Source organism: Nerophis lumbriciformis, linkage group LG03, assembly GCF_033978685.3.
Source record: "Nerophis lumbriciformis linkage group LG03, RoL_Nlum_v2.1, whole genome shotgun sequence".
NCBI classification, from domain to species: Eukaryota; Metazoa; Chordata; class Actinopteri; order Syngnathiformes; family Syngnathidae; genus Nerophis; species Nerophis lumbriciformis.
This window is the reverse complement of record NC_084550.2, coordinates 37908022-37934946: the sequence shown is the minus strand read 5'-3', so window position 1 is coordinate 37934946 and position 26925 is coordinate 37908022. Positions and strand designations below refer to the sequence as shown.

The following is a 26925-nucleotide window of genomic DNA, read 5'->3' as shown; positions in this document are numbered from 1 at the left end:
CATGCCATCGTCTGCTGGGGTGGGGGGAGCATGGCCAGAGACAGGAGCGGACCCAACAAAGCAACCAAGAGAGCCGACTCCACCCTCGGACGCACCACCAACTCTCGGCCAGTGTTCAGTCCGCACGGATGAGCGAGGATACGTCCAAGGAGACCGAGTTGTCCGATACCTGCTCATTCAGCCAAGACACTGCGAAGCTTGTCCATCCCGGCACTCTGCGCCAGCTCATTAGCACCCGTCTCGTCATCCGCATCTCCTCCAGTCTCTCCAAACGGACTCTGGAGTGGCAGAGACCCAGCAGCTGGTCTCCATGGCCAAAAGGATCCAGAAGTTCACAAAAAAGCACCGCAGAAGTCACAAAAGTGCCACCCCTTGTCGCACCCTAACCACTAACCCTAACCCTAACCCGAACCCGAACCAAAAGGCAAAAAAAAACAACACATAAAAACAAGAGGGAAACATCAGGAACACAAAATGATGACAAAAGAGCACAGAGCTCCTGCCAACAGTAGATATTTTTTACAATACAGTATAGTACTGTTTAAGGTAAGTCGTGATGAGAGTATTTATTTTTTCCAGATACAGCAAGCGTGTTGCAGACATTAAGGAGTGCCGTGATCACGTCTTAGCCAACAGGTACTGTACAATTAGGCCCGACATCTTCAAATAGATCACAGGTATGATTTTTGACAGTGGGGTTCTGCACCGGGAGAGGCGACACTTCCTTCGAGGAGCCCTGAAGGAATTAGTGATGGTCCTGGAAGATGAACCAGGGCTGCTGGGACCAAAGGTACACATTTTAATCGGGTTGTATTTGATGGTTCCAGTTACAGTGTAAAAGTACAGTTAGTCCCAATCAATTGAGACATTTTGCTATTTTAGGCTCTCTTTGTCTTCATGGCCCTGACGTTCTCCCGTGATGAAGTCCTGTGGCTTGTGCGACACACCGAGAACATGCCCAAAATGAAAACACTTGAGGACTACATTGACAAGTACATATTGCATGCTCAAAACAAGAACCAAGTGGTAAAATACAAAACCCAAAACCAGTGAAGTTGGCACGTTGTGTAAATGGTAAACCAAAACAGAATACCAATATTTGCTAATCCTTTTCAACTTATATTCAATTGAATAGACTGCAAAAACCTTTGTTATTTTTTGCAAATATTAGCACATTTGGAATTTGATGCCTTTGACATTTTTCAAAAGAGTTGGCACACGTGGCAAAAAAGACTGAGAAAGTTGAGGAATGCTCATTAAACACTTTTTTGGAACAACCCACAGGTAAACAGGCTAATTGGGAACAGGTGGGTGCCATGATTTGGGTATAAAAGCAGCTTCCATGAAATGCTCAGTCATTCACAAACAAGGATGGGGCGAGGGTCACCCTTTTGTCAACAAATGCGTGAGCAAATTGTCCAACAGTTTAAGAACAACATTTCTCAACGAGCTATTGCAAGGAATTTAGGGATTTCACCATCTACAGTCCGTAATATCATCAAAAGGTTCAGAGAATCTGGAGATTATCAAGACTTGGACTATGGGGTGTTTGTTTTTCCGAAATGCAAGTAAAGTTGGAGTGGACATCGCGTGAAGGTAAATACATGATTTAATATTACTATAAAAAAAGGAACAAAAAGCGCGCACAAGGCGGAAGTACAAACTTGGCTATGAAAACAATAAACTAGCACAAAGGCAAACTACGAACATAAAACAATCAACACTTACTGTGGCATGATTGGAGCATGAAATTAACATCAGCATGAAAACTATGAACAGGCATGAATAATGATAATGTCGCCAGGCTGACTTCCTGGCAACTATTGGCTTAAATAATACAGACATGATTGACAACAGGTGCGTGAGTGCAAAACGTGAAACAGGTGAAACTAATGGTCGTCATTGTGACAAGGAAAGGGAGTGAAAACAGGAACTAAAAAGAGTCCAAAAACCAAGCAGAACATAACTAAACAAAACATGATCACAGACATGACAGAGATAAGCGATGATATTACGGACCTTAGATCCCTCAGGAGGTACTGCATCAAAAAGCGACATCAGTTTGTAAAGGATATCACCACATGTGCTCAGGAACACTTCAGAAAACCACTGTCAGTAACTACAGTTTGTCGCTACATCTGTAAGTGCAAGTTAAAACTCTACTATGCAAAGCCAAAGCCATTTATCAACAACACCCAGAAACGCCACCCGAGCTCATCTAAGATGGACTGATGCAAAGTGGACAAGTGTTCTGTGGTCTGACGAGTCCACATTTCAAATTGTTTTTGGTCAACTGTGGACGTCGTGTCCTCCAGACCAAAGAAGAAAAGAATCATCCGGATTGTTATAGGCGCAAAGTTGAAAAGCCAGCATCAGTGATGGTATGGGGGTGTATTAGTGCTCAAGGCATGGGTAACTTACACATCTGTGAAGGCACCATTAATGGTGAAAGGTACATACAGGTTTTGGAGCAACATATGTTGCCATTCAAGGAACGTTATCATGGACGCCCCTGCTTATTTCAGCAAGACAATGCCAAGTTAGTGTTACAACAGCGTGGATTCATAGTGAAAGAGTGTGGGTACTAGACTGACCTGCCTGTAGTCCAGACATGTCTCCCATTGAACATGTGTGGTGCAATATGAAGCCTAAAATACCACAACAGAGACCCCCGGACTGTTGAACAACTTATGCTGTACATCAAGCAAGAATGGGAAATAATTCTACTTCAAAATTTGGTCTTTTCAGTTCCTAAACGTTTACTGAGTGTTGTTAAAAGGAAAGGCCATGTAACACAGTGGTACAATTGCCTGTGACAACTTTTTTGCAATGTGTTGCTGCCATTAAATTCTAAGTTAATGATTATTTGCAAAAAAAAAAAAATACAATTCTCAGTTGGAACATTAAATATCTTGTCTTTGCAGTCCATTCAATTGAATATAAGTTGAAAAGGATTTGCAAATCATTGTATTCTGTTTTTATTTACCATTTACACAACGTGCCAACTTCACTGGTTTTGGGTGTTGTAAATTAAAAACTAACATCACCTTGTCGCTGATTCTCAAGTCAGATGGCGGAGTTGCTCTTCCACATGGAACGACTGAGAGGACTCATGAGAAAATACCAACACGTAGTCCGACGATACTACGTACAGTACCTGGCTCAGTTTGATGCTTTGGTTCTCAATGACACCATGCAGGTGTGTCTCCGGCTGGGAGTGTAGAACAACATGATTAGTATTTCCAGGGTAAACACATTTTTTCTCTCCTCCACAGAAAATGCAGGTGTGTCCAGAAGAAGAATCCGTTCTGCTGAGTTCATTTGTTTCAACCCTTTCTGCGCTCTCAGTGAAACAAGGTAATTACTGCACTAACTCAAAAATAAGATGACTCTGAATATAGAAAGATAACATATCATAGAAATAACTGGTAGATTTTATTTTAAAAATTGTTTCATGAGTATGGTTCAATAATCACCATTATCTTGAAATGAGCGTCATAATAAGTCACGTGAATGAAAGGATGAAAAGCTCTGACTTGATTGGGGAGAAGTTGTTGCCACCAGTTGGTGTTTCATGTATAAATGTATTGACCCTGAGTCAGGGCCTTGGCTTTTAGTGGCCCTGAACAAGATTTTGTTCGCGGCCCGATTTCGGTCTTTAGAAATTACCAGGCCTGGAATTTCGTAATTTTAGAGGCAAGGCCACTTGGCCTTAGGTGCCGTAAACCATTTGAGGGTACAAAGGCCAAATTGTCATGGCAGGAAGACCATCAAATAACACCAGTCCAATACACAGTCATCAATCAATCAATCAAAGTGTATTTATATAGCCCTTAATCACGAGTGTCTCAGATCCCACATCAGGGCAAGAAAAAACTCAACCCATTGGTCGCAGTGAGAAACCTTGGAGGGGACCGCAGATATGGGTACCCCCCCTGAGGCGACCGGTGCAATTGATGCCGCACGAATACTGTTAATAATGCGAGAGTCCAGTCCATAGTGGGTAACCTCTTGCATGTAGACACGTCACGGCGCATAGTAAAGTGAAGTGAATTATATTTATATAGCGCTTTTCTCTAGTGACTCAAAGCACTTTACATTGTGAAACCCAATATCTAAGATACATTTTTTAAACCAGTGTGGGTGGCACTGGGAGCGGTGGGTAAAGTGTCTTGCCCAAGGACACAGCGACAGTGACTAGGTTGGCAGAAGCGGGGATCGAACCTGGAACCCTCAAGTTGCTGGCACGGCCACTCTACCAACCGAGCTATACCGCCCTGAAGACATGGTGGTCCATCCTGGGTTCCGACTTTGAACAGCTGGCGCATCATCCGTGGTCACCTGATAACCTCTCCACGCAGCAGAAGGGGGGCAGAGCAGAAAAAGAGAGATGGCAGATCAACTGGTCTAAAAGGGGGGTCTATTTAAAGGCTAGGGTGTATAAATGTGTTTTAAGATGGGACTTAGAGATGCTACCTCAGTAGAAGCATTTAACTGTTACCGGTAGAACATTCCAGAGTACTGGAGCCTGAATAGAAAACGCTCTAAAGGCCCACAGACTATTTTGGCAATCAAAGTTCTAAGAACGCAGATTTCTTGCAATCTTACAATCAGCAAGATAGGATGGATCTAGACCCTTTAGTATTTTATACCTAAGTAGTAAAACCTTAAAGTCACATCTAATCATAATTAAAGTAACTTGAAGGTTGAGGATGATTGCATCTCTAATATGCATTATTTTAAATTAAAATACCATATTTTTCAGACCATAGGGCGCATCGGATTATAAAACACACTGCCAATGAGCGGGTCTATTCAGGTCTATTTTCATACAAAATGCGCACTGGATTATAAGGCGCATTAAAGGAATCATATTTTTTTTTTTTTCTTCTAAATTTAAAACACTTCCTAGTGGTCTACATAGACGTAGTTCTTTGGTCAAAATGTTGCATAGATGATGTTTTACAGATCATCTTCAAGCCGCTTTCTGACAGTCGCTTCAGGATGCGCCGTTTTATGGGCGGTCTTATTTACGTGGCTCACATTCGGCAGCGTCTTCTCCCCGTCATCTTTGTTTTAGCGGTGTAGCGTGCAAGGACGCGGGTGGAAGAAGTGTCAAAAGATGGAGCTAACTGTTTTAATGACATTCAGACTTTACTTCAATCAATAACGGAGCAGCATCTTCTCATCCATGGCTCACTAGTGCAACAACAAGGCTGTAAATATGTCCCGTGAAAAAATGTCTGATCGGAACTTTCTAATAACTAAAGTTTCTTGTGTGAATAATGTAAACTCACTACACCGGTATGTTTTAGTGCTTTCATGGCGAGTTTACTGACAGATATTAGTAAGAACTTTACACTACTTTATATTAGAAATAGCAACAGCAGAGGATGAATGTCCCATTACAAGAAGATAGAGAAAAAGAAGAAGCTTATAACTATGCCGTCGGCACGGACTACAATGGCGGACACGCGCACATTTTCAGGACTTATGCAGATCCCAAATACAGATCAGCAGGTACCAGAAGGTAAGAAAATTTGGTTTTGCATAATATTACGAAACAAAACGCCAGGTAATATGTCTGCTAATAGGTGCCATTTTGCGGTCATTATACACACACCATAATAATACTCCTCTGTTTAATGTGCCGACAATCCATCAATCGGTGCAACTTCGTACTAAAAACATTTTGACAGATTTTTGAGCGCCGATCGTAATGTTCTATATTTTCAATGTAACATTTAAAGTTTTGGTGTTGTTTACTGGCCTCATCTTGCAGTTTACACGTATCTCTTATGTGAGACTGCCATCTACTAGTCACACGTATCATTACACCATGCACCAAATAAAATTGCTTCGAGGTCGGTAAGCACAACCAGATTTATGCCGTACATATTACTTCTAGACCTCCACCCCAGATCCCACCTCACTCATTCTCAATGTGGAATGCGCTCCCAACAGGTGTAAAAGAAAGGGCATCTCTATCCTCTTTCAAAACCGCAATAAAAGTTCACCTCCAGGCAACTACAACCCTAAACTAACACCCTCCCCGGATTGTTTATAATCAAATGTAAACAATCAAATACAGATACTTTTTCTTATGCCTTCTGATCTCTCTCTCTCTCTCTCTCTCTCTCTCTCTCTCTCTCTCTCTCTCTCTCTCTCTCTCTCTCTCTCTCTCTCTCTCTCGCTCTCTCTCTCTCTCCACTACTTGCTGTCCATATCTTACCAAGTCAGACCTACACTGTTCCAATATCCATTTCTCTGTTCTCAATTGTTGATGACTGATGATAAAAACCAAACCCAGAGGGCTTTCTTAATGTTGAAAAAGGTGTTTAAAAGTCATAAGCAGGTTTGTAATGCGCTACTTATAAAAATATACTATTAATATTCGGTCATTCCTACTTTATGGACATTCATTTACCAATTAACAGATTATTCTAGTACATTTGGTGACCAAAAGCAGATTCTGGTATTGGAGCTTGATTATGTGCATAAGATACACAACCAACCAAAGTACAGTTCAAGTATGTTTATAATTTGATATAAAAAAATCATGTATTATTAATATTATTATTTTAAGTCATGTAAATATTTGTATTTACTATAAAAAAATCACATAAGAAAGAGGAAAATCTAAGTTAAAACATTTGTATACACGTACAACACTTAAAACCTTTAGCATATCATCAGTATGTGGAATTAAATGACGGAATGGATTAAACAAAGAAATCAAACAAAGCACCAATATGATTCAGTTTAAGAGACTGTTCAAGTGTTCACAAAGTACACAGAACAATAATTATGATAAACATCTTGAACCCTTTTTTTAAATGTTTTATATTGAGACAAAGATTATTTATGTATTTAATATTTGTTTACTTACTATGGTATATTATTCATTAATTATTTATTTGTTCACTGCTATAATACAGAGAACAGGGAAACATGATAAAATTGCCATGGTATGAAAAGGGGTAGGATTACCGTATTTTTCGGACTATAAGTCGCAGTTTTTTTCATAGTTTGGCCGGGGGTGCGACTTATACTCAGGAGCGACTTATGTGTGAAATTATTAACACATTACCGTAAAATATCAAATAATATTATTTAGCTCATTCACGTAAGAGACTAGACGTATAAGATTTCATGGGATTTAGCGATTAGGAGTGACAGATTGTTTGGTAAACGTATAGCATGTTCTATATGTTATAGTTATTTGAATGACTCTTACCATAATATGTTACGTTAACATACCAGGCACAATCTCAGTTGGTTATTTATGCCTCATATAACGTACACTTATTCAGCCTGTTGTTCACTATTCTTTATTTATTTTAAATTGCCTTTCAAATGTCTATTCTTGGTGTTGGGTTTTATCAAATAAATTTCCCCCAAAAATGCGACTTATACTCCAGTGCGACTTATATATGTTTTTTTCCTTCTTTATTATGCATTTTTGGCCGGTGCGACTTATACTCCGAAAAATACGGTAAATAAACGATGCTTCTTCCTACTCCTTTTCGGACGTGCTGTAATGAAACAACTGGAAATATGTGACAAATTACATTGTATTGTATGCATGTTCCAAATAAACTGAAACTGAACTGAACTGAACTTGTGCGCAATAAACAAAATACAACATTGACAGCTATAATACAGTTAATTCTATTATGTTCAATAGTCTTATGTTAACATTCCAGGTAATATCCAAAGTTCGTATGAAAAGGTAAAAATAGGTCCGAGGTGATAAAAAATGAGAACATTTTTCAATATCTCCTATATGCAGTGAATCCTATTCAAAACTACTATGTCGCTTGGGCATTAATTGAAAAAGCAAACAAAACACAAAAAAATGGGCAAAAGCTGTGAAAACACAAATGTTCTTTGACATGCTATCTTTTAGGGAAAAAGAAAAGATGCTAAATTAGCAATTATCTCAGTCAAGTTCATCCACACCAGACTCTGTCATCCATGTCTTTATGGGCCTTGCTTTGTGCACTGGTGCACAGTCATGTTGGAAGATGAAGGGGCCCGCTTCAAACTGTTCCCACAAGGTTGGGAGCATGAATTATCCAAAAATGTTTTGGTATCCTGGAGCATTCAAAGTTATTTTTGCTGGAACTAAGGGGTCAAGCCCAACTCCTGAAAAACAACCCCAAACCATAATTCCTCCTCCACCAAATTTCACACTTGGCACAATGCAGTCCGAAATGTACCGTTCTCCTGGCAACCTCCAAACCCAGACTCGTCCATCAGATTGCCAGATGAAAAAGTGTAATTCATCACTCCAGAGAATGCGTCTCCACTGCTCTAGAGTCCAGTGGCGACATGCTTTACACCACTGCATCCCACACATTGCATTGGACTTGGTGATTAAGTTAAGTTAAAGTTAAAGTACCAATGATAGTCACACACACACTAGGTGTGGTGAAATGTGTCCCCTGCATTTGACCCATCCCCTTGTTCACCCCCAGGGAGGTGAGGGGAGCAGTGGGGAACAGTGGGCAGCAGCGGTGCCGCGCCCAGGAATAATTTTTGGTGATTTAACCCCCAATTCCAACCCTTGATGCTGAGTGCCAATCAAGGAGGAAATGGGTCCCATTTATACTGTCTTTGGTATGACTCGGCCGGGGGTTTGAACTCACGACCTACCGATCTCAGGGCGGACACTCTAACCACTAGGCCACTGAGTAGGCTGTATGGCTTAGATGCAGCAGCTCGGCCATGGAAACCCATTCCATAAAGCTCTCTGCGTACTGTACGTGGGCTAATTGGGAGGTCGCATGTAGTTTGAAGCTCTGTCGCAACTGACTGTGCAGAAAGTCGGTGACCTCTTTGCACTATGCGCTTCAGCATCAGTTTACTTCGTGGCCGAGTTGCTGTTGTTCCCAAACTCTTCCATTTTCTTATAATAAAGCTGACAGTTGACTTTGGAATATTTAGGAGCGAGGACATTTCACGGCTGGATGTGTTGCACAGGTGGCATCCTATGACAGTTCCACACTGGAAATCACTGAGAGCGGTCCATTCTTTCACAAATGTTTGTAGAAACAGTCCCCATGCCTAAGTGCTTGATTGTATACACCTGTGGCCGGGCCAAGTGATTAGGACACCTGATTCTGATCATTTGGATGGATGGTCAAATACTTTTGGCAATATGGTGTATCTATCAACTGTATGTGCCCGTTCACTTACAGTGCACAGACATTGTTGATTCTGAAGGCAGATTTGGTACAGCATGGCAACATAAACTAGCTGAATTCTGATTGGATACAAACTAAAACTAAACACAACAGCACTGGAAAGAGCATAATATGACATGAAGAGAATATGAAGACTTTTAGATATTTAGGGAAAGTAAATTAAATATTACTTTTATCTTTAATTATGATCATGATTTCTGGTTATGTTAGGCGGAAAAAATTACGATCCTCTTATTATATTCAAATTGCTGGTTCATGGAGAATGACAGAGAACGACGACAGACTTTACAATTTTACTGATGGATTCTACTATTCGCATGTTGTGGCAAGGGGGAAGGTTTGCATTTTCATCAGAGTTTACACTTACAAAGGCAGAGCCATAGAAAATGCTGATGATGCTTTCGGATTTCCGTTACAGTGGAGAAGAACGAGGAGTTTGACTTCAGGGCTGTGAGACTGGACTGGTTGAGGCTGCAGGTATGTACCAAGCGTAGGCGCCGATCCCGCACCCCGAGCACCCACGGACAATGCCAAGCACCCACGCGGGCAACTTTCAATCTTTAAAATGATTTTTGAATAATCAATCTTGTAGTGTCACATGGGGGTCGCAGCAGTGACGTGCGGTGAGGTTGATGGCTGGTGAGGCACTGACTTCATCACAGTCAGATTTACAAACATATGAACCCTAAAGAGTATCTTATTCACCATTTGATTGGCAGCAGTTAATGGGTTATGTTTAAAAGCTCATACCAGCATTCTTCCCTGCTTGGCACTCAGCATCAAGGGTTGGAATTGGGGGTTAAATCACCCAAAAATATTCCCGGGCGCGGCGCTGCTGCTGCCCACTGCTCCCCTCACCTCCCAGGGGGTGAACAAGGGGATGGGTCAAATGCAGAGGACAAATTTCATTACACCTAGTGTGTGTGTGACAATCATTGGTACTTTAACTTAACTTTACTTTACACATACAAACTGTAGCACACAAAAAAGCACATATAATAAACAAAACGTTATTATGGTCTTACCTTTACTTATAAATGAAGTCCACAACTAAAGCCCTCACTTAAACTTCCCACGTGCAAGATTTAATCTATTTAAAAAAGTGTAACCGAGGGTTTATAAATGTCGCCTATACTGTATGAAACTACAAAATAACAAACACGGAGGCTCCAGTTTACACGAGGACCACTTTATTTACCTTCTTTCAAAAACTTCCGCTCCACTCCAACGTGTCGTCACTTCCGCCCTTAGTGCCTTCAAAATAAGAGCTCAAGGCATATACTGTATAACAGCGCATAACAGGAACTTAGCATCACAAAGAGGAAAGCCCATAAAAATAGGTTACAAAAGTTATTTAATAAGAAGCCAAAAAGTGCAAAAACAATAATGTTCGTGTTGGAGGAGTTGTGAATTAGATACACCTGCAGTCTGCAGGTGTATCTAATGTTGTGTCCCTGCAGTCATTCACAACTCATCCAACACGAACATTACTGTTTTTGCACTTTTTGGCTTCTTATGAAATAACTTTTTTAAATAGATTCAATCTTGCACGTGGAAAGTTTAAGTGTGGGCTTTAGTTGATATAACAATTCTACGGCGGGGGTGCAGGAGGCGGGGCTACTGGAGCCTCAGCCAGTGCGTCTTTTGCAGCCGTTTTATGATCGCTCAGCACAAGAAATACGTTACACACATACAGTTGTTGACAAAATACACTGTACATTATATACCTCAGCTAACTAAACTATGGAAATGTATAATATAATTCATATAGCAATACAGTCTCACTGCACAGCAGGCCAGCAGTTAGCCGAGTCCGTTCATGTCTCTTCTCAGTATTTGAACGGCAAATGTGAAAATTCAGCGATTTTGAATACAAATAATCTAAAACTGGTGAAGTTAAATGGAAAATAACTTTATAGTATAATCACTGCATACATATAACAATTTTTTTTTCTTTTTTTTCTTTTTACTTTTTTTTTCTTTCCAGTCACTAGAGGCAGGTGAGGCGGGGCCTCACCTGCCTCTAGTGACTGCACGTCACTGGGTCGCAGCTTGCTGCGGGGTTGTTCTTCCATCGCAAAAGACGGCTCCGGACGACAGCGTGAAGGTAGTCTTGGATTTATTAACATAAATAATCCTTGGATTTATTAACATAAATAATCCTTGGATTTATTAACATAAATAATCCAAACTACCACAAACGCAAACAATACAAGAAAAAAAAGGCAAGCGTGCCTAAAACACAAAAAGTTACTCTTTAACAGAAACTAAGTTATGGACATGGAAACTTACTTGGTCAGAATCAGATATAAGCCGGTGTGACATCAAGACAACGAAGGCAGAACGAGTGACTGGCAAAGGCAACTTAAATAATGCCTCTGATTAGCGCTCGGGAAGCAGGTGAGCGGTCGAGCACTAATCAGAGACAGATGAACACAATGAGTGACCATGACAACCAAAACAAACTCACAGGAGCACAACCAAGAACTAAAGCAGTCCAAAACTAACCGAAAATAACTAAACAAACATGATCCGGACCACGGATCATGACATGTAGTTGTTAATTTTGTAGTGAGTTTGGTCTGTTTTATGTAATAAAAGAGTCACACATCTTATAGTCTATGATTACCAAAGTCTAACCAAAAATTTATCATGCCCGATCGTCGTCGTCTGCGATCACTCGAAACGAGTACGATTGTCCTCCTGTTGGTTGGATTGCCTTCAGGAGAACAACTGCGCGTGGAATCTTTTAAAGTGGTGAGACTGGTGCACAGCCAGCCATCATACTATCATTGGCAAAGAGAAGGCCAGGGTCCAATGGCATGGAGACCAAGACAATTGGGGGGCCCATCTTTGCTGCAGCCTTCTTCCACCTTTGTGACCGTTGTGGAGCTTCTATGCAATCATCATCCGCCCACTCCGCCGTTGAGGTCTTTTTTGCCCGATAATGAACTAATGACACAATCACCTTGACTTCAACACTCCCCACATAAGCGAATGAAGTACATACTTACTCAACAGCCATACATGTCACACTAAGGGTGGCAGTATGAACAATGCCAACACTGTCATAAATGTGTGCCATATAGTGAAACCACACTAAACAACATCGACAAAATCATTTTGGAAGAATATTAGCACCACAACACAACATAAACACTACGTAACAAATTCCCAGAATTCCCTCCAGCACCAACTCTTTCGGGATGCTACAATATAAACAGACGCCATTGGTAGATCTACCCCTAACTTCCACTGTAATGATACCACATACAATAGCGTATCTAGTTGATACTACTATGATTACATCGATATTTTTTCACAACACAAACTCTTCTTTCGTGTTTTTAAAATGTATATTATGTTTATAAACTCAGGAAATATGTCCCTGGACACATGATGACCTTGAGTACAAACCCCGTTTCCAGATGAGTTGGGAAATTGTGTTAGATGTAAATATAAACGGAATACAATGATTTGCAAATCATTGTCAACCCATATTCAGTTGAATGTGCTACAAAGACAACATATTTGATGTTCAAACTGATAAACATTTTTTTTTTTGCAACTAATCATTAATTTTAGAATTTGATGCCAGCAACACGTGACAAAGAAGTTGGGAAAGGTGGCAATAAATACTGATAAAGTTGAGGAATGCTCATCAAACACTTATTTGGAACATCCCACAGGTGAACAGGCAAATTGGGAACACGTGGGTGCCATGATTGGGTATAAAAGTAGATTCCATGAAATGCTCAGTCATTCACAAATAAGGATGGGGCGAGGATCACCACTTTGTCAACAAATGCGTGAGCAAATTGTTGAACAGTTTAAGAAAAACCTTTCTCAACCAGCTATTGCAAGGAATTTAGGGATTTCACCATCTACGGTCCGTAATATCATCAAAGGGTTCAGAGAATCTGGAGAAATCACTGCACGTAAGCAGATATGCCCGTGACCTTCGATCCCTCAGGCTGTGCTGCATCAACAAGCGACATCAGTGTGTAAAGGATATCACCACATGGGCTCAGGAACACTTCAGAAACCCATTGTCAGTAACTACAGTTGGTTGCTACATCTGTAAGTGCAAGTTAAAACTCTCCTATGCAAGGCGAAAACCGTTTATCAACAACACCCATAAACGCCGTCGGCTTCGCTGGGCCTGAGCTCATCTAAGATGGACTGATACAAAGTGGAAAAGTGTTCTGTGGTTTGACGAGTCCATATTTCAAATTGTTTTTGGAAACTGTGGACGTCGTGTTCTCCGGACCAAAGAGGAAAAGAACCATCCGGATTGCTATAGGCGCAAAGTTGAAAAGTCAGCATCTGTGATGGTATGGGGGTGTATTAGTGCCCAAGACATGGGTAACTTACACATCTGTGAAGGCGCCATTAATGCTGAAAGGTACATACAGGTTTTGGAGCAACATATGTTGCCATCCAAGCAACGTTACCATGGACGCCCCTGCTTATTTCAGCAAGACAATGCCAAACCACGTGTTACATCAACCTGGCTTCATAGTAAAAGAGTGTGGGTACTAGACTGGCCTGCCTGTAGTCCAGACCTGTCTCCCATTGAAAATGTGTGGCGCATTATGAAGCCTAAAATACCACAACAGAGACCCCCGGACTGTTGAACAACTTAAGCTGTACATCAAGCAAGAATGGGAAAGAATTCCACCTGAGAAGCTTCAAAAATGTGTCTCCTCAGTTCCCAAACGTTTACTGAGTGTTGTTAAAAGGAAAGGCCGTGTAACACAGTGGTGAACATGCCCTTTCCCAACTACTTTGGCACGTGTTGCAGCCATGAAATTCTAAGTTAATTATTATTTGCAAAATAAAAATAAAGTTTATGAGTTTGAACATCAAATATGTTGTCTTTGTAGTGCATTCAATTGAATATGGGTTGAAAAGGATTTGCAAATCATTGTATTCCGTTTATATTTACATCTAACACAATTTCCCAACTCATATGTAAACGGGTTTTGTATGACCAATGTAGGATCCTGTAACGACTTGGTATCGGATTGAGACCCAAATTTGTGGTGTCATCCAACACTAATGTAAAGTATCAAACAACAGAAGAATAAGTGATTATTACATTTTAACAGAAGTGTAGATAGAACATGTTAAAACAGAAAGTAAGCAGATATTAACAGTAAATTAAGAAGTGGATTAATAATCAATTTTTACAGTTTGTCCCTCATAATGTTGACAAAATAATAGGTAGATAAATTACACAATATGTTACTGCATACGTCAGCATACTAATTAGGAGCCTTTGTTTGTTTGCTTACTACTAAAAGACAAGTTGTCTTGTATGTTCACTATTTTATTTAAGGACAAACTTGCAATAAGAAACATATGTTTAATGTACTGTAATATTTTCTTGTTAAAATAAAGCCAATAATGCAATTTTTTGTGGGCCCCTTTATTTAGAAAAGTACCGAAAAGTACCGGTACCAAAATATTGGTATCGGGACAACAGTAATACACACACATCGAGCACCCACTGGCAGAAATGTAGATCGGCGTCTATGGTACCAAGTGGCCCCGCGAGGAATACATGTCAGAAAAAATCGTGTTAATTGTGTCTCCATGCTTGGTTTTAGGCCTACACAGGTGTGAACAAGGCCCCTCTGCCCATTAAGGAATACCTGGATTTGGCCAAAGTCATGAACATGATTCAGTTTCACACCAAGATGGTGGACGGTATTGAAGAACTCCTTCAAGAGACGTCGGATTTGTCTATTTTCTGGTGTGTGTGCACTCTTCACCAATCTACTCTTTGCTCCACTGACACTTTTTGTTTGGTCTCACTAGTTTCTTCCCACGAGTCTTTGAGAAGATGTTTTTCCAGAGTTGCGAGGAGATGACTATGAAGAGTTACCTGATGGCCTTCCCTTCCGTTTGCACCCACTTCAACCAGTGTGGACACCCTCTCTGTCCTGAAGAGGTCAGTGTTCACTCAACCAGTCAACTATCCTCTATGGACCGTGAAACTTCAAATCTCCTAAGAATTATAAAAAATAAGATATATTGTTATTGTGTACTTTTAGTTTATCATCATCCGGTGACTGAAATTTTACATCACAGCAACTCCCAAAACGAGAACTTGAGGACTTCAGCTTCCAAAACATATTGGTACTTGATTGGTATTTGAAACACAATCAATAGAATTTGAAGCTAAATAATAAATTTGTATTGCAACTTTTATCCTGTAAAAAAAAGGACGGCACTAAATTCAACGATTTGGTGCATTTGCAGACATCTAAAATGATGCACAAAGTGTTAGGGTTTGATCAAGGAGGTGATCCCAGGATGCAGAGACTGGAGGCGAGGTTGATTTACAATATGTTAAACAATTTAATATGAGTCCAAAAAGTGTAACAGAAGGTGATGGGGCAAAAATGCACACCATGAATATACAAACAAAAGCAGGTCCTTCAGTGGTCGGCAGGGGGAAAAGGCCAGGGCGCACTGAGCTCTACAAAAGGTCCAACAAAATCCTCTTCACCTCAGGAAGGCGAGAAGGCAAATACAAAGAGGTGAGGAATTTAGATAATAAGAAAAGACAACATACCAAGCAGGACGAAGTGAATCATGCGCATGCACGTGGAAGGTGCAGGAGACAATAATCGGCAGGGACCAGCTGTCGGTGACGAGCTTATATACTACTGGGTAGAGATTAGTTGCAGGTGTGTCTCGCTGGGGACTAATTGACTGAAGAAAGAAAACAGACAACAAAAAAAAGAAGGCAGAGAAATGACAAAATGCAACACAAAGCAAACTATAACCTGCTAGCCAAGAATGTACAACAATTCTTCTCAACAAAAGAGGAGAAATATAACCTTAGAGGACAATCTAATTAAAAACATTTGTATGCACGTACAACACTTAAAACTTTTAGTATATCAGTATGTGGAATTCAATTATGGAACGGATTAAGCAAAGAAATCAAACAAAGCACCAAAATGATGCAGTTTAAGAGACTGTTCAAACTACAAGTGTTCACAAAGTAAACAGAATAATAATTATAATGAACATAGATAAAGATTATTTATGTATTTAATATTTGTTTACTTACTATGGTATATTATTTATTTATTATTACTTTATTCACTGTTCTGTTACAGAGAACAAAGCAAGTGGATAACAATGCTATAGTATGAAAAGGGGTAGGATTAAATAAGCTCAGCGTCTTCCTACTCCTTTTCAGACGTGCTATAATGAAACGACTGGAAATAGGTGCCGCTTTACATTGCATTGTATGTTGTTCCAAACTGAACTGAACTGAAATCATCTAATTTGTTTTACACTTATGGCCTGATTCACTAAGATCAAAAGAACAAGTGCTAATTAAAGCTGCAAGCAGGGATGGACGGGACCGACTTTGAGGGCTCATAAAATCCAAACCAGAGCAGTAATTAAAACTATTTCATCAACTTTTAATCAGAAGGGTTCAATCTCTCTCCTGTGCTAATTTGAAGCCGACACGACAAACGTGCTCAGAGGAGACCATGTTTGAAAAAAGGTGACTGTTTTTACACAACTTTTGTTTTGAAGGGGGAATTGCAAACTTCCTGTTGATTTTTGTTGGGGGTTGAAATCTAGGTCTAAGTGAGACCTACATAGAGGTTTTTGTTTCATGTCTCTACGACATTCCTACTGGGAGTTAGAGGCAGTTTTGTCTGTGTTTTCTTCCTAGGGGGCGCTAGAGCGCAATTTTGAAATTTGGGGTTTTAGTTTTTTGATTAGATCGCAATTGTTGCCAGTCCTGATGTGTGTATCCAATTTGGTGAGTTTTGAAGCATGTCAAGGGGGTCAAATTACAGCTCAAAGAGGCGGCAGTATAATAATAAAACGCTATAAATTCAATAGGGTCCTCTGTCCCTAAATAACGTGTGCTAACTAAAACATTGTGTGTACTATTATTGGGCGTGTTGTGTGTGATCTACTAAGTCTGTGTGTACAACTGATAACAAGAACAGTGCATCCAGAAAGTTTTCAGAGCGCTTCATTTTGCCACATTGTGTTATGTTACACCCTTATTTCAAAATATAATACATTTACTGTATTTTCTGGACCATAGGGCACACCGGATTATAAAGCGCACTGCCGATGAGCGGCTCTATTAAGGTCTATTTTCATACAAAAGGTGCACCGGATTATAGGGCGCATTAAAGGAGTCACATTATGATTTTTTTCTAAAGGTAAAACACTTCCTTGTGGTCTACATAACATGTAATGGTGGTTATTTGGTCAAAATGTTGCATTTATAATGATTTACAGATCATCTTCAAGTCGCTTTCTGACAGTCGCTTCCAGATGCGCCGTTTTGTGGGCGGTCTTATTTACGTGGCTCACCTTCGACAGCGTCTTCACCCCGTCATCTTTATTGTAGCGGTGTAGCGTGCAAGGACGGGAGTGGAAGAAGTATCAAAAGATGTAGCTAACTGTTTTAATGACATTCAGACTTTACTTCAATCAATAACAGCGCAGCATCTCCTCATCCGGAAACGACAACAATGCCAACCGTCCAACCAGAACTCTCTAAGAACTAAAGTTCCTTGGGTGAATAATGTAAATTCACTACACCGGTATGTTTTAGCGCTTTAGTGGCGAGTTTACTGACGGATATAAGTAAGAACTTTACACTACTTTATACTAGAAAAGGAGGATGAATGTCCCATAACAAGAATAAAGAGAAAAAGAAGACAAACACGATAGTCCAGGATATCACTCACCCACTACACCAATACATCATCCCACTACCATCAGGGCACAGGTACAGAACTATCAAATTCCGGAGGGCCCACCTCTGGAAAAGCCTTATCCCTGCAGCTATAGCCGCCCATAACAGCAGGCCCGGCCGACCTGTCTGACAAGCCTGTAAATGTGTGTTCGTCATGTATGATGTCTTTTTGTTATTTTTGTTTCGTGATGTGTAATGTCTATTGTTCAAATGTACGGCAGTGAAAATGAAAATAAAAAATAAATCTAAATCTAAATCTAATCTAAGAAGCTTATCGACAATGGTGTAGACACGGACTACAATGGCGGAAGCGCGCACATTTTCAGATGCAGATCACAAATATACATCAGCAGAAACCACAGGGTAAGAAAATATGTTTCTGCATAATATTGCAAGACAATGCGGTCCTTATACACACACCATAATAATATTTGTATGTTGAAGCACAATTCGTCCGACTACGGTAGCCGTAATGCTCCCACAATCCATCAAGTGCGGCTTCATAGCTTACCAAAGTCGTACTAAAACATTTTGACAGATTTTTGAGCGTAATCTTCAATATTCTCAATGGGACATTTAAAGGTTTGGTGTTGTTTACTGGCGTCATCTTGCAGTCTACGTGCATCTCTTATGTGTGACTGCCATCTACTGGCCACACTTATCACTACGTTATGTACACAATAAAATAGCTTTGAGGTTGGTAAGCACAACCATAATTATTCCGTACATTAGGCCATACTTGCCAACCTTGAGACCTCCGATTTTGGGAGGTGGGGGGTGGGGGGCGTGGTTAAGATATATATATATATAAGAAATACTTGACTTTTAGTGAATTCTAGCTATATATTTTTTTTTATTGCATATATATATATATATATATATATATATATATATATATATATATATATATATACATATATATATATATATATATATATATATATATATATATATATATATATATATACATATATATATATATATATATATATATATATATATATATATATATATATATATATATATATATATATATATAAATATAAATATAAATATATACATATATAAATAAATAAAAAATAAATATATATAAATAAAATAAATACTTGAATTTCAGTGTTCATTTATTTACACATATACACACATAACACTCATCTACTCATTGTTGAGTTAAGGGTTCTATTCTCTGTCACTATTTCAGAACACACACATTATACAAATATACATTTTAAAATCAATAAGAAAACGGGAGCTCTAATTTGGGAGTCTGAATTAGGATCAGAAGTTCCTATATAAACGTTGCGCACTCACGTCGCCTTTTTGTATTGATTACTGCAGCTGTGCACTGGATTCATTCACAAATACAAACTACAACTCACAAACACTTTAGAGTTAGGCTCCACCATCAGAATGTGTACTTAAACTTATAAAGATCACATGGGTATTATTCAGTAAGTTGATTCACCAAAACTAACCTGTTAATAAACAGGAGGAAAAAGCACACAGGACGTTTCAATTGTTCAGAGACTGGTCGCGCTCATCAGAATGACAAGACACTTCCGGTCTGCAGGTGATAGCATTCAATTGGGAAGAAACGCCCTACTGCCCCCTACTGACCAATGTGAATACTGATAAATGTGGAATGACAGCTCCAAAAACGAATTCAAACCACAAAATAAAATAAATAAATCAACACAAAAATGTGACACATTATGGGTGGGTCACATATGTATGTACAGTAGATGGCAGTATTGTCTTGTTTAAAAGTGTCACAACATTGCTGTTTACGGCAGACGAATTGCTTTACGGTAGACGGAAACTTGACTGCTGTTGTTGTGTGTTGTTACCGCGCTGGGAGGACGTTAATGAAACTGCCTAACAATAAACCCACATAAGAAACCAAGAACTCGCCCTTGATCATTAGCTGTTTATATTGTGGGAAAGCGGACGTGTGAACAGGCTGTCAACACGTCACTCAGGTCCGCATGGAGCTGGAGGGGGCGTGGCCTCCAGCTCCGCCTGAATTTTGGGAGATTTTCGGGAAAAAATTTGTCCCGGGAGGTTTTCGGGAGAGGCGCTAAATTTCGGGAGTCTCCCGGAAAATCCGGGAGGGTTGGCAAGTATGCATTCGGCGCACCGGTTTATAAGGCGCACTGTTGGTTTTTGAGAAAATTAAAGGATTTTAAGTGCTCCTTATAGTTCGAAAAATACTGTATTTTTGTCCTCAAAATTCTACAGATAACACCCATTAATGAAATTTTTTTTTTTATTCCAAATTTGCTTAATTCTTTGTTGATGCACTTTTGGCAGCAATTACAGCCTTAAGTATTTTTAAGTACGATGCCACAGGTTTGGCTCACCTATCTTTGGGTAGTTTCGCCCATTCCTCCTTGCAGCACTTTTGAAGCTCCATCAGATTAGATTGGAAGTGTCGGTTTTCATCCAGGATTGCTCTTTTTAAAATTGTGATTTTCTGTGATTAATCACGATTAATCCAAATGAATCCGATTTTTTAACAATATCACTTGACAGCACTAGTTTGTATGTTACATTACCCAGAAGGTTTACCGCTGTGGAACAGGAACAGGACAATTGGAATACAACTGTGCCATTTGATCAATAACAAATTAGTTATTGCTACACATTTCTGTTCCTGCTTTTTCTATACAATAAACAAAAAGGAAACAACATTTCGATGTTTGAGCGCCACTCAAAGACAAAAGCGATTGGCCAAAATTTGCGGGGAAGTTGAGGGAATTGGTTGAATTTGCACGATACCAACATCGCAAATTCCTGGAGTGACTGCGTTTTCTATTCACTCACACATTTCCACACTTGTTTGTGTGTCCAGGAGGAGGCGGTAGAGAAGAGGAGTCTGCGTATGTGCGTGACCTTCCTGGAGGGCATAGCCAAGCAGACCAGTGCAGTCATGTTGGAGATTTGTGCTGAGCAGTGCAACCTTCACGAGCAGGTTTGTGCCAGTCTTCCGAGCAACATACACTATATTGCCAAAAGTATTTGACCACCCATCCAAATGAGGAGAATCAGGTGTCCTAATCCCTTGGCCCGGCCACAGGTGTATACAATCAAGCACTTCGGCATGGAGACTGTTTCTACAAACATGTGTGAAAGAATGGGCCGCTTTCAGTGATTTCCAGCGTGTAACTGTCATAGGATGCCACCTGTGCAACAAATCCAGTCGTGAAATTTCCTCGCTCCTTAATATTCCAAAGTCAACTGTCGGCTTTATTATAAGAACATGGAAGAGTTTGGGAACAACAGCAACTCAGCCACCAAGTGGTAGGCCACGTAAACTGACAGAGAGGGGTCAGAGGATGCTGAAGTGCATAGTGCAAATACTTTCTGCACAGTCAGCTGCTACAGAGCTCCAAACTTCATGTGACCTTCCAATTAGCCCACGTACAGTACGCAGGGAGCTTCATGGAATGGGTTTCCATGGCCCGGCAGCTGCAATCAAGCCATACAGCACCAAGTCCAATGCAAAGTGTCGGATGCAGTGGTGTAAAGCACGTCATCACTGGACTCTAGAGCAGTGGAGACGCGTTCTCTGGCGTGATGAATCACACTTTTCCATCTGGCAATCTGATGGACCAGTCTGGGTTTGGAAGTTGCCAGGAGAACGATTAATTTCGGACTGCATTGTGCCAAGTGTGGAATTTGGTGGAGGAGGAAATATGGTTTGGGGTTGTTTTTCAGGACTTGGGCTTGACCCCTTAGTTCCAGTGAAAGGAACTTTGAATGCTCCAGGATACCAAAACATTTTGGACAATTCCAGGCTCCCAACCTTGTGGGAACAGTTTGGAGCGGGCCCCTTCCTTTTCCAACATGACTGTGCACCAGTGCACAAAGCAAGGTCCATAAAGACATGGATGACAAAGTCTGGTGTGGATGAACTTGACTGGCCTGCACAGAGTCCTGACCTGAATCCGATAGAACAAATTTGGGATGAATTAGAACGGAGACTGAGAGCCAGGCCTTATCGACCAACGTCAGTGTGTGACCTCACCAATGCGCTTTTGGAAGACTGGTGGAAAATTCCTATTAACACACTCCGCGACTTTGTGGACAGCCTTCCCAGAAGAGTTGAAGCTGTAATAGCTGCAAAAATAAAGGTGGACCGACATCATGTCGAACCCTATGGGTTAGGAATGGGATGGCACTTCAAGTTCATATGTGAGTCAAGGCAGGTGGCCAAATACTTTTGGCAATATAGTGTATCATTCAATAGTTTGCATACAATACACAATATAATGAAAAAAAATCAACATATTGTGTAGTTGCAGCCCAAACATTGTGCTGAAACCATCAGTGCAGCTCGCTACAGAAAGCAGAAGAAAGCCGTGCAAAAGAAAGGAGAGGTCCACAAAGAAAAACCAGGAGCTGAAAGCCTGAGGAAAGATCGCAGCATCACCACCAAGTCAGTTTTATTCATGATCAACTAGAAGCTTTTAATTAGGTCTTGCTTATTCAAAGACACATAATCCGAGTAGGGCTTTAAAGGCAGGTCTAATTAACATGCACATGTGTGGAATTAAGTTTTTAATAAAGGTTCGATTCTACAGTAGTTTATTGTACTTTTAGTGTTATTGATTATTTTGTGCTATATGGTGGCCGAGTGGTTAGCATGTTGGCCTCACAGTCAGTAGATCGAGGGTTTAAATTCACTTTTTTCACCAGAAGATTCTTCCACATGAGTTAGAACCTAATAGTACCCCTGAGTGTATCTGTATAGTGGCGGGAAAAAAAAATACATTGCACGCTATATATTCTTCTGCTGAACTTACTGTAACTAATGTAGTTGTTTAGCAAATCTAGTGTTGCCTAAAATGATGTTGAAATAATTTATGCGAGCATGTTTGTCGCCACAAAACGTCGTAATGCAGAATGTCTTAAACCGAAGACCAGCGGTACGTAAATAATAAATTATATTAGCTTTCTTTAGAAAGGTTTCTCACGTATAGTGTGTCAAATGGGGCACAATTAAATAATACATCTTTAAAATAATTATTTATTAATTACTTTATTGTCTCATTAACTAAGTATGTTTGGAATTAATTACATAAATGTGTAATTTATTTATTTAATGTAAAATTATACTTAGTTATTTAATCATTTGAATACTTATTTAGATATTTAATTAAGTTGAATATTTATAATTTGTATTTAAACAGACAATTACTTAATCATGTGGTTAATCTAGTTCAATGATTGCTTTGGTTTAAACAAAATACTGAAATCCTTTCACATACACTATTGAAAATAATTTCATCGTGTATGTCAGAGGTTTTCAGTAGTGTGGGTGAGAAAAAAAAAATATCAGTAGTGTGTGTGAGAGAATTTCAGTAGTGTGTGTGAGATGTTTTCAGTAGTGTGGATGAGAGAGAAAAATTAAGTTGTGTGAAAGAGAGGTTTTCAGTAGTGTGTATGAGATTAAAAAAATCAGCAGTGTGTGTGAGAGAAAAAACATTTGAGTAAAGTGTATGAGAAGATTTTAGTAGTGTGTGTGAGAAAATTTCAGTAGTGTGTGTGAGATGTTTTCAGTGGTGTAAATGAGAGAAAACAAATTAAGTTGTGTGTATGAGAGGTTTTCAGTAATGTGTATGAGAGAAAAACAAATCAGTATTGTGTGTGAGAGCTTTTCAGGAGTGCGTGTGAGAGAAAAACATTTGAGTAAAGTGTACGAGAGGATTGTTGTAGTGTGTGTGAGAGGATTTCAGTAGTGTGTGAGAAAAAAACATTTGAGTAAAGTGTATGAGAGGATTTTAGTTGTGTGTGTGAGAGGATTTCAGTAGTGTGTGTGAGAGAATAATTTTTCAGTTGTTTATGCGAGAGCATTTCAGTAATGTACGTAAGAGGTAATTCTGAATAATGTCCCTAACGGCCCCTCATAGATGGTGCTCTTCATTCTGCTAACTAAAGGGACACAGTCTTTGGCGCACAAGTTTAGCACAAGCGAGCTATCAAACCTTTAGTTAAAGGTAAAGTTAAAGCCTCAAGGATTGTCACACACTAGGTGTGGTGAAATGATCCTCTGCATTTGACCCATCCCCATGTTCACGCCCTGGGAGGGTAGGGGAGCAGTGAGCAGCAGGGGCGGCCACGCTCGGTAATCATTTGGTGATTTAACCCCCGATTTCAATCGTTCAGGTACATTTTGGAGTGTTTTCTGTTGGAATTGTCCATTTATCGAGACAAAACAATTGTGACACCACAAATGCTGGACCTGAGCTACGTGACGGCGGCATACTGTATTTTTCACACTATAAAGCGCACTTAAAATCCTTTTATTTTCTCCAAAATCGACAGTGCGCCTTATAACCCGGTGCGTCTAATGTACGTAATACTTTTGGTTGCGTTTAGAGACCTTCGAAGCCATTTTACTTGGCACATGGTGTAATGATAAGTGTGGCCAGGAGATGGCAGCCACACATAAGAGATACGTGTAGTAGGCAGATATCTGATAATATCAGATGGGGACACCACTGTTAATTAATCAACTTTTTGGGGCATTTTGAAACGTCTATAAAAGGCTTAAGTTTATTAAACCGGGTTGTTTGCATACCTAATCATTTTTTATTACCTCTGTATTTCTCTTAACGTGTTTAGTTCCATATGCAGTCGACTAATTTCCTGCATCCGCTCTTTCTTTGTGCAGTGTGGACAAGATGCATCTGATGCTGACTGAGGTGTGCTCCACCTACAGCCTGTGCACTGACATCGTGGTCTTTGTGCACACTATCCTTCCCACAGAGTTCCTGCTTACTCACATGGAGACACGCCTTTCTGAGTATGTTGAGTGCATGGAAAAGCGAGCGGATGTTGAACGTGGTCTCTGCAATAAGCCCCTGAAGGTTTACTAGATGGGTCCATGGGTGTAGAATTATGTAAACATAGTTTATGGGGCTTGCAGTGTCTGTTTCAGAGTTGGAAGGGGGGCTGGAGCCTATCACAGTGCATGTGAACAGTGCATTTATTTCAAAACTGACCCCGTGTCAGCTGCTTGAAAGTGATTTATTCTACTGAGTAGAAGTGTAATATAAAGACATGCACCTGGGGATAAGTTGATTGGCAACACTAAAATTGGCCCTAGTGTGTGAATGTGAGTGTGAATGTTGTCTGTCTATCTGTGTTGGCCCTGCGATGAGGTGGCGACTTGTCCAGGGTGTACCCCGCCTTCCGCCCGATTGTAGCTGAGATAGGCTCCAGCGCCCCCCGCGACCCCAATGGGAATAAGCGGTAGAAAATGGATGGAGTAGTAGTGTAATATAGTAATAGAAAAAGTAATCAAAAAATATATAATGTAAGTACCCTATATTGATGATGAAAGATAATATAAAATAAATATTATTATAATTATTTTAAGGATTTAAATACCTTTAAATACCCTCCTCTCTGAGCTGCCACCTTACCGTGGTAGAGGAGTTTGCGTGTCCCAATGATCCTAGGAGCTATGTTGTCCGGGGGTTTCTATGCCCCCTGGTAGGGTCTCCCAAGGCAAACTGGTCCTAGGTGAAGGATCAGACAAAGAGCAGCTCGAAGACCTCGATGAAGAACAAACACAAAGGACCCAGATTTCCCTCGCCCGGACGCGGGTCACCGGGGCCCCCCTCTGGAGCCAGGTGGGGCACGATGGCGAGCGCCTGGTGGCCGGGCCTGTCCCCATGGGGCCCGGCCGGGCACAGCCCGAAGAGGCAACGTGGGTCCCCCCTCCAATGGGCTCACCACCCATAGCAGGGGCCATAGAGGTCGGGTGCAGTGTGAGCTGGGCGGAAGCCGAGGGCAGGGCGCTTGGCGGTCCGATCCTCGGCTACATAAGCTGGCTCTTGGGACGTGGAACATCACTTCGCTGGGGGGGAAGGAGCCTGAGCTAGTGCGTGAGGTGGAGAAGTTCCGGCTAGATATAGTCGGACTCACTTCGACGCACAGCAAGGGCTCTGGAACCACTTCTCTTGAGAGGGGCTGGACTCTCTTCCACTCTGGCGTTGCCGGCAGTGAGAGGCGACGGGCTGGGGTGGCAATTCTTGTTGCCCCTCGGCTCAAAACCTGCACGTTGGAGTTCAACCCGGTGGACGAGAGGGTAGCTTCCCTCCGCCTTCGGGTGGGGGGACGGGTCCTGACTGTTGTTTGCGTTTACGCGCCAAACGGCAGCTCAGAGTACCCACCCTTTTTGGATTCACTCGAGGGAGTACTGGAGAGTGCTCCCCCGGGTGATTCCCTCGTTCTACTGGGGGACTTCAACGCTCATGTTGGCAGCGACAGTGAAACCTGGAGAGGTGTGATTGGGAAGAATGGCCGCCCGGATCTGAACCCGAGTGGTGTTCTGTTATTGGACTTTTGTGCTCGTCACAGATTGTCGATAAGAAACACCATGTTCAAACATAAGGGTGTCCATATGTGCACTTGGCACCAGGACACCCTAGGCCGCAGTTCCATGATCGACTTTGTAGTTGTGTCATCAGATTTGCAATCTCATGTTTTGGACACTCGGGTGAAGAGAGGGGCGGAGCTTTCTACCGATCACCACCTGGTGGTGAGTTGTCTGCGATGGTGGGGGAGGATGCCGGACAGACCTGGCAGGCCCAAACGCATTGTGAGGGTTTGCTGGGAACGCCTGGCAGAGTCTCCTGTCAGAGAGAGTTTCAATTCCCACCTCCGGAAGAACTTTGAACATGTCACGAGGGAGGCGCTGGACATTGAGTCCGAGTGGACGATGTTCCGTACCTCTGTTGTCGAGGCGGCCGATTGGAGCTGTGGCCGCAAGGTAGTTGGTGCCTGTCGTGGCGGTAATCCTATAACCCGTCGGTGGACGCCGGCGGTGAGGGATGCCGTCAGGCTGAAGAAGGAGTCCTATCGGGTTCTTTTGGCTCATGGGACTCCTGAGGCAGCAGACAGGTACCGACAGGCCAAGCGGTGTGCGGCTTCAGCGGCCGCGGAGGCAAA

The 26925-nt window shown here is 41.1% G+C and overlaps 1 protein-coding gene across 1 annotated transcript in view; it reads left to right on the top strand.

Annotated features, from left to right (window-relative positions):
• Positions 1–26925, top strand: part of nckap1l (NCK associated protein 1 like) — a 110265-nt gene that overhangs the window by 24369 nt on the left and 58971 nt on the right. Inside the window, exons 10-20 of the mRNA XM_061929048.1 lie at positions 580–636; positions 694–790; positions 883–992; positions 3067–3199; positions 3276–3357; positions 9628–9686; positions 14822–14967; positions 15033–15165; positions 20816–20935; positions 22263–22402; positions 24641–24772. Of these exons, the coding sequence (XP_061785032.1) occupies positions 580–636; positions 694–790; positions 883–992; positions 3067–3199; positions 3276–3357; positions 9628–9686; positions 14822–14967; positions 15033–15165; positions 20816–20935; positions 22263–22402; positions 24641–24772 (1209 nt within the window). The remainder of the gene's footprint in view (positions 1–579; positions 637–693; positions 791–882; positions 993–3066; positions 3200–3275; positions 3358–9627; positions 9687–14821; positions 14968–15032; positions 15166–20815; positions 20936–22262; positions 22403–24640; positions 24773–26925) is intronic.